The 15565-nt window shown below is 43.8% G+C and overlaps 1 protein-coding gene across 6 annotated transcripts in view; it reads right to left on the minus strand.

The window, feature by feature from the left end:
* Nucleotides 1-709: 709 nt before the first annotated feature.
* Nucleotides 710-15565, minus strand: part of LOC143514698 (protein MTSS 1-like) — a 28107-nt gene continuing 13251 nt past the window's right edge. For 2 of the 6 annotated variants that reach the window (XM_077006209.1, XM_077006208.1), the window contains 10 exons: nt 13373-13530; nt 12973-13080; nt 12740-12834; nt 11412-11625; nt 9587-9688; nt 6432-6617; nt 5959-6114; nt 5564-5705; nt 4361-4892; nt 710-4024 (listed from right to left, as the gene is read on the minus strand). In XM_077006209.1, the coding sequence (XP_076862324.1) occupies nt 3982-4024; nt 4361-4892; nt 5564-5705; nt 5959-6114; nt 6432-6617; nt 9587-9688; nt 11412-11625; nt 12740-12834; nt 12973-13080; nt 13373-13530 (1736 nt within the window). In that variant the 3' untranslated portion in view covers nt 710-3981. The remainder of the gene's footprint in view (nt 4025-4360; nt 4893-5563; nt 5706-5958; nt 6115-6431; nt 6618-9586; nt 9689-11411; nt 11626-12739; nt 12835-12972; nt 13081-13372; nt 13531-15565) is intronic. The other 4 variants (XM_077006210.1, XM_077006211.1, XM_077006212.1 and 1 more) reach the window with 4 other exon arrangements.

Below are 15565 nucleotides of genomic sequence, written 5' to 3' on the forward strand. Positions count from 1 at the left end.
TCTTCCATGGAATGAAATTAGACACTTGTATGTGCAAAATGAGTTAATAGTTTAATGAGGCATACTGAGATGATTCTGTGCTTATGGCCATGGGGCAGTCATGGTATGGTGGTTAGGGAATCGGTCTACAGTAAGGCACTTAACCCCAACTGCTCCCCGGGTGCCGGGTTTGGGCTGCCCACCGCTCTGAGCGTGTGTGTGTACCATAGCCCCCTAGTGATCACTAGTGTATGCGTGTGTGTGTGCACCACAGCCTCTAGTGATCACTAGTGTGTGTGTGTTCTCACTGCACAGATGGGAAAATGCAGAGGACTAATTATGGGAGAAAACCACTATTGACCTTATGGAAAACTTAATCTGTCTATGCATTGATGTAAAGTTTATTATCTGATAATGTTACTGAACATTAAAGGTTTCCTTTCTGTTTGTCCCTGTAGATCTGTGTTACCCAGTGGCGTAAATTAAAATTCTCCAAATCGGTATGGGTGTGTTTATGTATGTAGGGTTGAACAACATCCGCTCTTCATGTCTACACAGTTGTGTGTAGATTTGGTTGAGGAGGCAGTGGGTGTTGAATCAGTTCAGCTGTTTTACTGTGTCTTTCCTATTTTTCCTTCTTTTTTAAATAACGTTTTGCAATAGTTTGGTATTATATAAATGTGTAATATTTAACATGATTTATGACATGAAGACCACTGAAAATGAAGAATTTCACTCTGAATTTTTATTAGCTAAACCAACAATTTAGCACAGGGATTAAACAGAGTCTTCATCCCTGAAGCAGCCAGAAGACCTGCAGCCTTCGCATATAAACAACTTCATCCTAACTTCCAATCTTCACGTCAACTCCTTCACTCTTTCACTCATAAATGCTAGTGACGACTTAACAATATCAGAGCAGCTGCATTACTGTTGAGTAACAATATTACTGGCAGGGGTCGTAGTTCAGATAGACACACTATATACACATAGCTTCATATGCATCTAGCATCAGCTAAGAGGAACATTCTAGAAGGTTCTAGACCATTTTTGACTGAGCTGCCCACAGGCCTAAAGTTACCGTAAAGCATAGAGCACACTGAACATTTATTACACAACCTGACAAAGGAGATGAAAAATCCAGACCCAGAGATTCAGTTTACAATTAAAAGGACACAGAATGAATGTTATTTCTGAAGTAGGCCTGTTTGAACATTACTGAAGTTGCTAATAAATTCAAAATGTAGTACAGTGAAACTGGGACCATTAGGCAACAGAACCTTGGCACCTCTGACATGAATTCTTCAGAGTTGGAACGGAGCTAAATAATGCTTGACTCGTCTCCCTGCTGATTCTATGGAGATAAGAAATTGTTTAATATTTTTAAAAAAAGGTACATTTTTACCTGTTCTTGATCAGTTGGCTTCCTCCTAAGTTATTCCTTATCTCACCTGCTAGAGCAGCTAGTGTATGGTGTTAGTAATGCCTTGGTCATTCCCAGGGATCACAGGTAGTGTCATACTGCTAAATATGTGAGCTGCTATTTATAATATAGTATACTGTCTGACGTATTCTGTAAATGTTTAATTATAAACATAACTATTTTGGTGTGTGAAGCATAATTTCCAAAATGAAGTTAAAATGAAAAATTATTGTATAATGTTGTGTTGTAAGCCATATTCATATAGTCAGAATTTGTATTCAGATTTTTGGTCTTGAACTGTTCATCTGGCCCTGTAATGGTCTTGGTGTTGACTTGAACTGATCATCTGGCCCCGGTGTGGTGGTGGTCTTCACTCGATCTGTTCGTCTGGTTCTGTTATGGTCTTGGTCTTGACTCAGACTGTTTGTCTGGCCCTGTTATGGTCTTCATCTTGACTCAGACTGTTTGTCTGGACCTGTTATGGTCCTGGTCTTGACTCAGACTGTTTGTCTGGTTCTGTTATGGTCTTGGTCTTGACTCAGACTGTTTGTCTGGCCCTGTTATGGTCTTCATCTTGACTCAGACGGTTCGTCTGGTCCTGTTATGGTCTTGGTCTTTACTCAGACTGTTTGTCTGGTCCTGTTATGGTCTTGGTGTCGGTGTTATCCCAGCCTTGCATTACTCCTGCTCCATGGGAAAACAGACACTGTGCACTTCATGTATGCCGTTATGTTTCATGTACAGCTCTGGAAAAAAATTAAGCAACCACTGCAAAGTTTTCTGAAAATCAGCATCTCTACATGTATGACAGCAATTCCATTCCAGTCAGTTGAATTCCTACCCAAGTACACCTCATTCTATTTAATGTGCTTCTGATTAGGTGATCACTTGAATCAAATCTTATTTACCGAATAAAAGTATAAAAACACTGCTGTGGTCATCACGATCCTCTTGCAGTAGGACAAGCTGGATGGCAAAACAAGTGCTAGGAATAGCTCAAAAGTAACTGGAATAAAATAAAAAAAAACCATGCCAAAGGACTTGAAAAGAAAAAACTTGAGTGATGAAAAGAAGGGAAATTCTTGCTTCACTGGCAGAGGGATACAGTGAGCGTCATGTTGCTTCCATTATTACAATGTAAAAGATGGCAGTTCATTACAACAAGGTCAAGCAGCAAACAGTGGGTACAACAAAGCTACAGACCGGGAGAAGACGAAACGGACTCTCCCCTGACCGGGATGACCGGGACCTTATTGAAATGTCTGTCAGCCACCGCAGGATGACATCAAGCAACTTACAAAAGCAATGACAAATGGCAGCTGGGGTGAAGTGCACGGCAAGAACAGTTAGTTGCAGGCTCCTTGAGGCAGAGCTCAAGTCATGTAAAGCTAGAAAAAAAGCCTTTCATCAATGAGAACCCAAGGAGAACCAGGCTGAAGTTTGCAAAAGCCCAGCTTTGAACAACACCTGATCGAGGCGTACAAGCCACAGTGTCTTGCCCCCTGTGTGGGAGGATCGGTGATGATCTGTGGATGCTTCAGCAAGGCTGGAATTGGGCAGGTTCATCTTTGCGAACACAGCTAGGTCAATGTGTGGATGAAGGACCCATAGATCAAGACCCTGTCATGGCCAGCCCAATCTGAATCTGAACCCCATTGAAAACCTCTGGAATGTAATCAAGAGAAAGATGGATAGTCACAAGCCATCAAACAAAGCTGAACTGCTTGAATGTTTGTGCCAGGAGTGGTACAAGGTCATGCAACAACAGTGTGAGACACTGGTGGAAAACATGCCCAGATGTATGAAAGCTGTGATTACAAATCATGGTTATTCCAACAAATACTGATTTCTGAACTCTTCCTGAGTTAAAACATTACTATTGTTGTTTCTAAATGAATATGAACTTGTTTTGTGTGTGGCATTATTTGAGTTCTAAAAGCACTGCATCTTTTTCATTATTTTGACCATTTCTCATTTTCTGTAAATAAATGCAAAAATTTTTGTTTAGTATTTCAGAGACATGTTGTCAGTAGTTTATAGAACAATCTTAATTTTACTCAAACATATACCTATAATATAGATATATGTGCAGTGGTCTCTTTTCTCTCTCTCTTTTTTCCAGAGCTGTACGCTCTGTTATGCTTCAGGTACATGGCAGGGATGCAGTGTGGCAGTGTCCCCCGGTGTGACAGTGTCCTCTGGTGTGACAATGTCCCCCGGTGTGACAGTGTCCCCCGGTGTGACAGTGTCCCCCGGTGTGACAGTGTTCCCCGGTGTGACAGTGTCCCCCGGTGTGACAGTGTCCCCTGGTGTGACAATGTCCCCCGGTGTGGCAGTGTCCCCTGGTGTGGCAGTGTCCCCCGTCTCGGTCTCTACATCCCCCCACCAGTTCTTCACTACTCATCAACTACGAAAGACAGTTCTGCGGTGTGCAGATGTTACAGGTCTTGTTTAAGAGAGCCAGTCAGTGAAGTGCACTGACCTTGCTCTCTTTGAGTAAACTACTGGGGCCCGGTACAAGTCCTGGTTCCGAGTCCTGATCGGGACAAAAGTAGGAAGGAAGATGCAGGCGTCAGGCACTACGTTTTGGCACCTATAGAAGTACGGGCTGGTGGTGAAGACCTACAGTATCAGTAACAGTAAAAGAGAATCACTTCAAAACAGAGGAACTATATGTACAACCAAACACTTAGATTATGTAGGCAGATCATCCCTATATATATATATATATATATATATATATATATATATATATATATATATATATATTTATATATATATATACACACACACACACACACATTAATGTGTGTGTGTGTGTCTGTTACTATGATGTAAAATAACATCCCACACCTAAAGTCATGTCGCTACCTCAATCACTTCTGCTACATGTGAGCTGTGGGTTCTGATTGGTTAAGACAGACACTCTCTGTCCTTCATTCGAGAAGTGGTGCAAACCTGTCACTGGTCATTGTCTTTCTGAGCCTCATGCTTCGGCGAATAGCCAGGGGTGTATCATCTTCCTGCACATCATGCTTCTCCTCCTCAATCAGAACATCTGATTGGCTGATGGAGGGGGCCACGTGCTCTGAGGGTGATTGGTTTCTGCTGCTTCCCATCGTAACCACGGGAGATGATGTGGGGCTTTCCCCGCCATCGCTGCCGACGGGAGAGGTCGGCAGCTCTGGCACGGTGGGCGTCTTCACAGGAACCACAGGGGTCCTGATGGGAATCGGGCCCTGGCCGCTCGACCCCCGCCACAGGCTCGGCTTGGATGAGGGTGCGCGGCGGATGGTGGCTATGCCAGGTGTTGCTGTCACCGGGCCACAGGGTGAGGGCAAGCCCCCCGTGGAGGCGGGACGCTTGGCCTGTAACGTCCGGCGATATGATTGGCTGATGTCAGTGTTCCGTGAAATGGGGGAGGTCCCATTGCAATCCTGCTGCTCTACGTCTTGATCTCCAGCCCCTGGCAAGTAGTCATAATCAAACACTGTAGAGAGAGACGAGAGAAAAGATTCTGGATTTACTTACAACAGATAGTGACAATAACGCAAACATGGACCGTCGGTACAATCTACAAACCCATAATAACTCCCATTGACACCTTTTACAACCAGATTCTGTGCTGTCTAAAAGGGAATAGGGCAAAGGTATCTCTACGGATACCTTTAGGTAGAGATACCTTGAGATACCTTTAGGCAGTCCATCACAAGAAGAAGGCTGCTCTAGTTCTGTAGTGCAGTGGTACTATAATTTTGTAGTGCTGTGGTCCTACAATATTGGAGCACTGTAGATCTGTATTGCTGTGGTTCTGTAGTACAGTTGTACTGTGGTTCAGTAGTGCTGTGGTTCTGCAGTGATGTGGTATTGTAGTTCATTAGTGCTGTGGTTCTGCAGTGATGTGGTATTGTAGTTCATTAGTGCTGTGGTTCTGCAGTGATGTGGTATTGTAGTTCATTAGTGCTGTGGTTCTGCAGTGATGTGGTATTGTAGTTCATTAGTGCTGTGGTTCTGCAGTGATGTGGTATTGTAGTTCATTAGTGCTGTGGTTCTGCAGTGCTGTGGTTGCAGCAAGCTCTCCACTGATGGTCTCATGCTGCTCCTCTAGATGTAAAATGCCAGCGTGGCACAAGCAGCTCGAGCCCCGCCCCCAGTCCGTACCATGGGCATCTTCACTGCAGCATGGTGTGTTGGTCTGTGTGCTGTAGCCACTGGAACCCTGAACAGAGTCTCGACTGCTGCGAGGAATGTCCAGTGACAAACCACGTGACAGACACACAGCCAGGTCTTCATGAGCTTCATCCTATCAAACACCCACACCCACACACACACACACACACACACACACACACACTCGCTGATCATTATTGCAGGATAAGAAACCTCACACACAGCACATATTTGCACTTCCTCTCCTTTTACGTCCTTGGCTCCTGACAAATCTGCGGACAAATCTGCGGATTACTAGCGGAGGTTTGATGGGATCCAGGGAACACACACGAGCCCTGGGAGCTCAGGCCCTGCCACACGCCTCTGTTGGAGGGTGTGCTGCTCACCCTGGTTGTGCCGCGGGTGCTGGCGTTGGGGCTGGTGTTTGGACCTTCCTCCCCGGTGCTGCTGGACTCCCGGCCCGCACGTGGTCTCTCCCACTCTTTCCCCCGCCGCAGTGTGTTCAGCGCGGGCTGGTCATATGGGCCCGGTCTGGCCCAGTCCTACAGAGATGGAGCAGTGCACTGGGGCTTATGTAGATTAGGGATTACTGAGGACTCACTAATGAGCAGCAGTGATGAACACTGACACCCCCATCCTTGCTTTCATTGTGCTTATCCATTTATTCATGAAATGAAATGAAGAAAGGTGTTCATGGGGGAAGAGGAAAAGAAAATGATGAGGGAAAACAAAACGGGAACACAACCTTTCCCTGGGCAAAAAAGACAAAGAGTTTGGCCAGTGAACAAGGGGGGAGAGATGGAAATGAGAGAGGGAGAGACAGAAGGGGACAGAGAAAGGAGAGATGAGTGGGACTGACCTTCCAGCTTGGCACTCTGTGGGTAAGGGGGAGGGAACCCAGTGGATAACATGGCCCAAAATCGCCCGGCCGAGACCACGCCCACAGTGGGTGGTGACAGGGGTATGAGGGAGGTGGAGAACACGGAGGGATGAGGAGGGAGGAGTTCTCTGCACATGGGCTGAGCGACTCGCACCCGTTAAACAACTAAATCGGCGAGGTAAATAAAAACAAATGAAAAAACAGAGTGAATGAGGAAAGATTTATGATGACGAGGTTACCATGACAGCTCACAGTGGAGTGCAGTCGCATAGACCAAAAGACAATCCGGAAATTACCTTGTGTTTCACTCCCTCTGCCCCTTGTACAGTTTTAAGAGTCAACTTTATTTTACACCGCCAAACAGAACCTCAACACAGACAAAGCTGGAGCTCAAGAATGGTCCTCTGTACAGACCGTAAAGTGTGAACAACCAACTCCGCCCAGCCAACAGACCCCGCCTAACTTATCAACAGACAAGCAGCGCTAGTGGACTGGACTCACTGGAGCTGTTTATGGCTTCCCTTGTGTAAACATACAGGACAGAGACATATGGTCATATGTGACAGAAGCCATCACCATATTGTGGTTTGGGCAGATTATTAAAAGGTACAACCGGCAAGATTCCTGTATACACACATATAGTTTTACATGAACAGGTAGCATTCACATACTTGCCTTTCCAACCTGTGTATATGTCTATGTGTGTGTAGGTATGCGTAATAATGAATGTGTGTGTGTATATTTCCATGAATGTACAACAATATATATATATATATATATATATATATATATATATATATATATATATATATATATATATTATGGCAAGCCGCAAGACGTTCAGGAAAAAACTATATATATAGAATGACTGCTAAGTCTGAATATATGGAATGAAACCTGAGAATATGGAATGAAGTCTGAATATATGGAATGAAAGTCTGAATATATGGAATGAAACCTGAGAATATGGAATGAAACCTGAGAATATGGAATGAAGTCTGAATATATGGAATGAAACCTGAGAATATGGTTTCATTCCATAGTAACTACTTCGTTTCACAACAAATATCTGTCTAACTGAACAGTTCTTTTGTATTACGTTCACAAATATGAGCCTCTTGTAATTCCAGGACGAAACATCAGAGAACGTGAAGACGTTAAGATTGGGCGTTTTGAAAATAAACAACCATTAAATAATATGATAAAAAGCAAATTATTTCGAATCATTTCGAGTATGTGTATAAATATTTAATTTAATTAAGTTTAACGTGCTGGGAAATATTGAAATGGACCAAATATTGAAATGGTTCTCGATTCTCGAGAATCGAGAACGCGCGAGACCCTCGCGCACGGGCGGAGCCACTGCGATTACGTCATTTTCGCCGCGCGGACCCTCGCGCCGCGTCAAGTATAAACCAGGCTTAAATCGATCAATCACCAGTGGTTGGCGCCAGAGCAAACTAGTAATTCATTGAATCATAGATGTATATCAGAGATAAATAAACTAGATTTTTTCAGCGTGAGAAATTGGATGTGTGGCGTGTGTAGCAACCCTGCAAACCACGTCGATGACATCAGATTTCATTCCATATATTCAGACTTTCGTTCCATATATTCAGACTTTCGTTCCATATTCTCAGGTTTCATTCCATATATTCAGACTTTCATTCAATATTCTCAGGTTTCATTCCATATATTCAGACTTTCATTCTATATATTCAGACTTTTGTTCCATTTTCTCAGGTTTCATTCCATATATTCAGGTTTTCATTCCATATATTCAGACTTTCATTCCATATATTCAGACTTTCGTTCCATATTCTCAGGTTTCATTCCATATATTCAGACTTTCATTCAATATTCTCAGGTTTCATTCCATATATTCAGACTTAGCAGTCATTATGTATATATAATTTTTTCCTATATATATATATATGAGCTTAAGTGACATCCCATTCCTAATCCATAATCCATTCAATATGACGTTGGTCCACCCTTTGCAGCTAGAACAGCTTCAACTCTTCTGGGAAGGCTGTATGGGGTTTTTTGACCATTCTTCCAGAAGTGAGGTCACATACTGATGTTGGATGAGAAGGCCTGGCTCTCAGGCTCTAATTCATCCCAAAGGGGTTCTATCAGGTTGAGTTCAGGACTCAACAGGACTTGCAGACCAGTCAAGTTCATCCACCCCAGACTCTGCCATTCATGTCTTTATGGACCTTGCGTTGTGCACTGGTGCACAGTCATGTTGGAAGAGGAAAGGGCCAGCTCCAAACTGTTCCCACAAAGTTGGGAGCATGGAAATGTCCAAAATGTCTTGGTATGCTGAAGTATTCAGAGTTCCTTTCACTGGAACTAAGAGGCCAAGCCCAGCTCCTGAAAAACAACCCCACACCATAATCCCCCCCTCCACTAAACTTTACACTTGGCACAATGCAGTCAGACTAGTACCATTCTCCTAGCAACCGCCAAACCCAGACTCATCCATCAGATTGCCAGATGGAGCGTGACTGTTCACTCCAGAGAACACGCCTCCACTGCTCTAGAGTCCAGTGGCGGTGTGCTTTACACCACTGCATCTGACGCTTTGCATTGCACTTGGTGATGTATGGCTTGGATGCAGCTGCTCCAAGTTAGTCTTTGAACTAATCTGAAGGCCACATGAAGTTTGGATGTTTGTAGTGATTGGCTCTGCAGAAAGTTGCGTCTCTTCACACTATGCGCTTCAGCATGTGCTGACCCCGCTCCGTCAGTTTACATGGCCTATCACTTCATGGCTGAGTTGCTGTCGTTACCAAATACTTCCATTTTCTTATAATACAGCTGACAGTTGAAATATTTAGGAGCGAGGAAAGTTCACAACTGGATTTGTTGCACAGGTGGCATCCTATCACAGTTCCATGCTGGAATTCACTGAGCTCCTCAGAGCGACCCATTCTTTCACAAATATTTATAAAAACAGTTTGCATGCATATATATATATATATATATATATATATATATATATATATATATATATATATATATATATATATATATATATATACATATATATATATATATATGTTTGCGTGTGAGTGTGTTTGTTTGCTTGTGTTTGAGTGTGTGTGTATTTCTGTGAATGTATGTGTCACCTTGACTTCAGTGTTGGTGCTGGAATCAGGTAATATGGAAGTGAAGCTGTCTGTGATTGGCTGAGGCTGAGAGGATTCATCAGGGCAGGAGGAGCCAGAGCACTAAACACACACACATGTGCGCGCACACAAACATATACACACACACACACACGCACACAGACACACACACACACACACACACACACACACACACACACACACACACACACACACACACACACACACACACACAGCCATGCAAAGCATATATATATAAGTGCACACAGGTACAAGAGGACAACACATAACACACACATTAGAGCATAAGAGCAGCAAAGCCTGACAGCCAAAGCCATCTAAACGCTAAAACACTAACCACCTAAAGGCTAACCATCTAAACGCTAAAACACTAACCACCTAAAGGCTAACCATCTAAACGCTAAAACACTAACCACCTAAAGGCTAACCATCTAAATGGTAACCATATAGATATTAACCATCTAAACAGTAACCATCTAAACGCTAACCATCTAAACGCTAAAACACTAACCACCTAAAAGCTAACCATCTAAACGGTAACCATATAGATATTAACCATCTAAACGGTAACCATCTAAACACTAACCATCTAAACGCTAACCATCTAAACGCTAAAACACTAACCATTAATATATAAACGCTAACCATGTAAATTCTAACCATCTAAACACTAACCATCTAAACACTAACCATTTGAACGCCAACCATCTAAACACTAACCATGTGAAAGCTAACCATGTAAACGCTAACCATCTAAACACTAATCATGTAAATGCTAAAACACTAACCATTAATATTTTAACACTAGTATCTAAACACTAAACATTGATACCTAAACACTAGCTTCATACACCAACCACTAAACACTAGTATTTAACCCTCACTATAATTACTAACCATCAAATGGCAGCCACAATACAATAATGGTCAATCACTAAACACTAAGCACTGCACTAATCCCCATCATTAAACACAAGAGTGTGTTGCTAAGCCTCTGCTGTCTATGGCTGACTGCAGATACAGGCCATGCAAGGACACAGGGAGCAGCAGGATTACACAGGACAGAGGGAAAACAGATCGTAGAGAGGGCTGGATGGGGAGAGAGGGGGAGAGAGGGAGGGAGGGAGAGAGGGAGAGAGGGGGATGAAGAGAGGGAGAGAGAGCAGATGAAAGAGAGAGGAGTGAGAGTGATGCAGAGGAGGGATAGATTGAGGGAGTGAGAGGGAGAGAGGGAAGGAAGGTGGGAGAGAGGGAGTGAGAGAGGGAGAGAGGAATGGAGGGAGGGATAGATTGAGGGAGTAAGAGATGTGAACTGCATGGTCTAAATACGTTTGTAAATGCATTTTTGTGTGTGCATGTCAGTGAGTGTGTGTCCTGAAAGGTGAGAATGACTCATCATTGTTGCTGATACCATGGCTCCCTTACTTAATAGTGGACGTTCCCTAGCAACAAGAGACAGTTCCTATGGCAGCAGGTTTGGGAAGGGTTCAGTCATAATACATATTCATTACTGCACACTGTGAAAGTGTCTCTGCTCCTGGTGTAATATGCATAAGCAAAATTTACCATAATACCTATTTCAAAAGAATACGTTGTGGTCAATCGCATGCTCAAGTGTTAGTTGTCTCCTGCATCATATAAATGGAAAGGCTGCTGTCTTGTGTGGCACTGTTACACACAAAGACATATGCGGGCACTGCTGTGTGTTCCACCCTGACGTCTTTGTGTGTATGACCCACCTTTACCAGCTCAGTGAGCTGTGTGTGTGAGCTATGTGTTTAAGCTGTGTGTGTGAGCTGGTCACCTGCGCACTGCTGTCTGGTGGCATCGGCGAGGGACTCTTAGACTGACAGGTTTCCTGAGAGGTGAAGCCAGAGTCATGGGAGGAGACACTGGGAAGGCGGGTGGGGCCTTGCTGGGGAAGGGCGGAGCCTCGCAGTCGGAAGTGCGAGGTGGGAGAATGAGAATGAGAGCTGCTCGAACGTGAATCGCTGCTGTTCACACTGTTCAGACTACTGCTGACAGAGAGAGAGACAGGGAGACAGACAGAGAGAGACAGAGAGGCAAGACTTGTTCATCGAGGTTCACAGCAAGCATTGTTATACTAGTATTATACTAAATCAGGGGTGGCCAACCCGCGGCTCGCGAGCCGCATGCGGCTCTTTGCCTGGTTTCATGCGGCTCCCCAGCCGGTCCGCGGGCTCACCTGGACAAACGGGGCGACACACTGCTACATTTTAGTGGTGCGTGGTTAGTTTACAAGCCTAGCGAGCCGCTAATACTTTTAAAACCGGCGTAGTGGAAAACACGCATTTGACTGTCTTCACAGCTAATAATTTACACTCCCCCCCCCCATCACCCCCCCCCCCCCCTCCCGCTCAACAGATTACACTCGCCCATGTACGATGTGGCTCTTTGCCGTAACACAGTAAGAAAAGTGGCTCTTGGTCTATGACGGGTTGGCCACCCCTGTACTAAATTCACATTATACTAAATCTGTATACATGTGTCTATGGATGTTACAAAGCGATGTCATTTATAAGTGAACATAAGTGCTGTCTTGTGTTAATCCTCTTTAGCAGTGACACAGTGACACTCAGCACTGTAACATCTGTGTTGAGCCATTTGAGGTGGTATGAACATCTCAGTGATGTGCCACTGTAGCGGTAGTCCCACTGGACAGAGACCCAGAGGCAGATCCAGGATGGATGGAGGGATTATATCTGTCCAGGGGTGTCTGTGTGTCCCACAGGAGGAGCTGTAATTGGCCGTATGGAATAGAAAAGTCTGGGCTGATCTTAGAGTGCTACAACCACAGCCCTCACCAGGAAAAATGGAATGAAGGTGAGATTAGATTAGGTTAGATGAGATTTGAGATTAGATCAGAAGTCTGGAGGAATGACACACAGGTGCGATTTACATTACACTTCATGTATATGGCCATACAGAGCTCGGACTTGGATTCATAGTGTGAACATTATTACATCATCATTCATCATTCACCGTTCAAACACTGCAACGGAAACTGGACACCTGAACTGAGACTCTCGGCAGGCCTGTAGAAGAAACTAACACTATTAAAAACATTACCACAAAATTCACAAACATGCACTGGTTGTCAAGGTTACTCACCTACACATGCTGGATTTCCTAGATGTGGTGCTGGGAGAGGAAGGCGGAGTCTGATAGGACCAGCTGCACTCTGACCCCTTCAGATCAGTGATCACCTACACGCCAGCCAACAACCAGAACACTGCAGTGCATAAATGTTTCATTAAATGCCAGAAGCATAATATCTGTGTGTGTATGTGTGTGTGTGTGTGTGTGTGTGTGTGTGTGTGTGTGTGTGGCAGGAATGCTCTTACCTGTTCACTCGAGGGTGGCAGCTTGTGTGGGTCCATTGTCAAACTCCTCAGATCATCAGATATCGACTGCAGGTGAGTGATCTCACCCAACATACCCACTTCCTCTTCCTGAAAAGACAAAGACACACACACACACACACACACACACACACACACACACACACACACACACACACACACACACACACACACACACACACACAAAACCATACCCCATACCCCAAAGTCATATTTGACCAGGTTATTGGGAACACAGAGAGTAAAGGGGAGACGGCTATAAATAGAGAGTTGTAGAAGACCCTGAGCATGCTGGGAGACCCTGAAGGAGCAGACGGAGGGTGCAGAAGAGCAGAACAGATGGATGAAGGGTAGAGGAGGGGCAGAGAGGAGAGGAGCTCACCACAGCCGGCCTGAGCATGGACACCAGCATGCAGAACCGGGCCCGCTCCTCGATCAGAGCTCGTCGTACCGCCTGCCGCTCCGTCTTCTGCAGCGAGACATATTTCCCGCTCACGTCTTGCAGAGCACTGTCCACCTGGGGCTGGAGGTCCCCACGCCCTAGGGCACACGAGCACACACACACACACACACACACACACACACACACACACACACACACACACACACACACACATGCACACACACACACACGATCACACATATGACAAGTGCTCTTTGCCGAGAACTTCAGCGTAATGTCGTCATGCACTGGAAAGTCAACCTGTTCTTGTATCTGTTCACAGCATTTTGTCTTTTATAGCACTGTTCTGTGTTCTCAAACACACATCTCTGGATGTTTCTGGATAAGAGTACCTGATAAATACTGAAAATGTGAATTTATAAAAATGTTTTACTTTCCTTAGTCGTAAGCAGAGGTAGATTTTGAGTTCAACAGCACAGCACAGGTTAATGCTACCAACTTTGCTAACTGAGAAATATGTTTCAGAAAGTGAAACCATGCTTAAGTAACACAGAAGGAAGCAAACATAAATATGTATGTGTCTTACCAGAATTTATATTATATTTACATTAAACATGGACATTCACCTTCACTAGCAATACATTGACACATGGTATTTACGTAAAATACTTTTTAACTCAGAAACATTATAAAACAGGTGGTATACTTAATTTTTTATTCACATTAGACTGTAATTCCTTCAATTTAAGTGAGTTTTAAAATAAAATGACTAGATTTTCATATTCAATTAAAATATATATTAATCATATAAATAATTATATGACTGATGCATGAATGTATTATGTATGTATTAATTATTAATTATGACATAATAATCACACATTAATTAATAATCATACAATCTGAACTGTATATGAATGTACTGTATACAGTTGTATATGAAGGTTCTGTATACAGTTATATATGTATCTGAACCCTTTGGGATTACTTGGATTTCTGCATAAATTGGTCATTAAATGTGTTCTGATCTGCATCTAATCAGAACACATTTCTTTATTCAACACAACATGTAAACATCCACAGTGCAGGGTGGAAAAAGTATGTGACCTTTGGATTTAATAACTGGTTGACCCTCATTTGGCAGCAATAACCTCAACCAAACGTTTCCTGTAGTTGCAGATCAGACCTGCACAACGGTCAGGAGGAATTTTGGACCATTCCTCTTCACATAACTGTTTCAGTTCAGCAATATTCTTGGGATATCTGGTGTGAATCGCTCTGTTGAGGTTATGCCACAGCATCTCAACAGGGTTGAGGGTCAGGACTCTGACTGGGACACTCCAGAAGGTGTATTATCTTCTGTTGAAGCCATTCAGTTGTTGATTTACTTTTATGTTTTGGGTCGTTGTCCTGTTACATTATCCATCCTCTGTTGAGCGTCAGTTGGTGGACAGATAGTCTTAAGTTTTCCTGCAAAATGTCTTGGTAAACTTGGGAATTAATTTTTTCGTTGATGATGGCAATCCATCCAGGTCCTGAGGCAGCAAAGCAGCCCAAACCACGATTCCCCCTCCACCATATTTCACAGTAGGGACGAGGTTTTGATAATGGTGTGCTGTGCCCTTTTTTTCCCCACACATAGCGTTGTGTGTTCCTTCTAAACAACTACATTTTGGCTTCATCTGTCCAGGATATGTTGCCACTAGTGGTGTGGAACATCCAGGTGCTCTTCTGCAAACTTCAAACGTGCAGCAATGGTTTTTTGGACAGCAGTGGCTTCCCGCGTGGTGTCCTTGCATGAGCTCCATTCTTGTGTAATGTTTTACGTATTGTAGATTTGTCAACACAAATGTCAGCCAGTGCAAGAGATTTCTGTAAGTCTTTAGCTGACACTAGTATTCTCCTCACCTCATTGATCATTCTGCGCTGTGCTCTTGCAGTCTTCTGTACAGGACGCCCACGCCTAGGGAGAGTAGCAACAGTGCTGAACTTTCTCCATTTGTAGACCGTCTGTCTTACCATGGACACATGAACATCGAGGCTTTTAGAGATACTTTTGTAACCCTCTCCAGCTTCATGCAAGTCAACAAATCTTGAACGTAGGTCTTCTGAGAGCTCTTTTGTGTGAGGCATGATTCACATCAAGCAATGCTTCTTAAGAACAGCAATCTC

This window comes from Brachyhypopomus gauderio, chromosome 5, assembly GCF_052324685.1.
Source record: "Brachyhypopomus gauderio isolate BG-103 chromosome 5, BGAUD_0.2, whole genome shotgun sequence".
Taxonomy (NCBI): domain Eukaryota; kingdom Metazoa; phylum Chordata; class Actinopteri; order Gymnotiformes; family Hypopomidae; genus Brachyhypopomus; species Brachyhypopomus gauderio.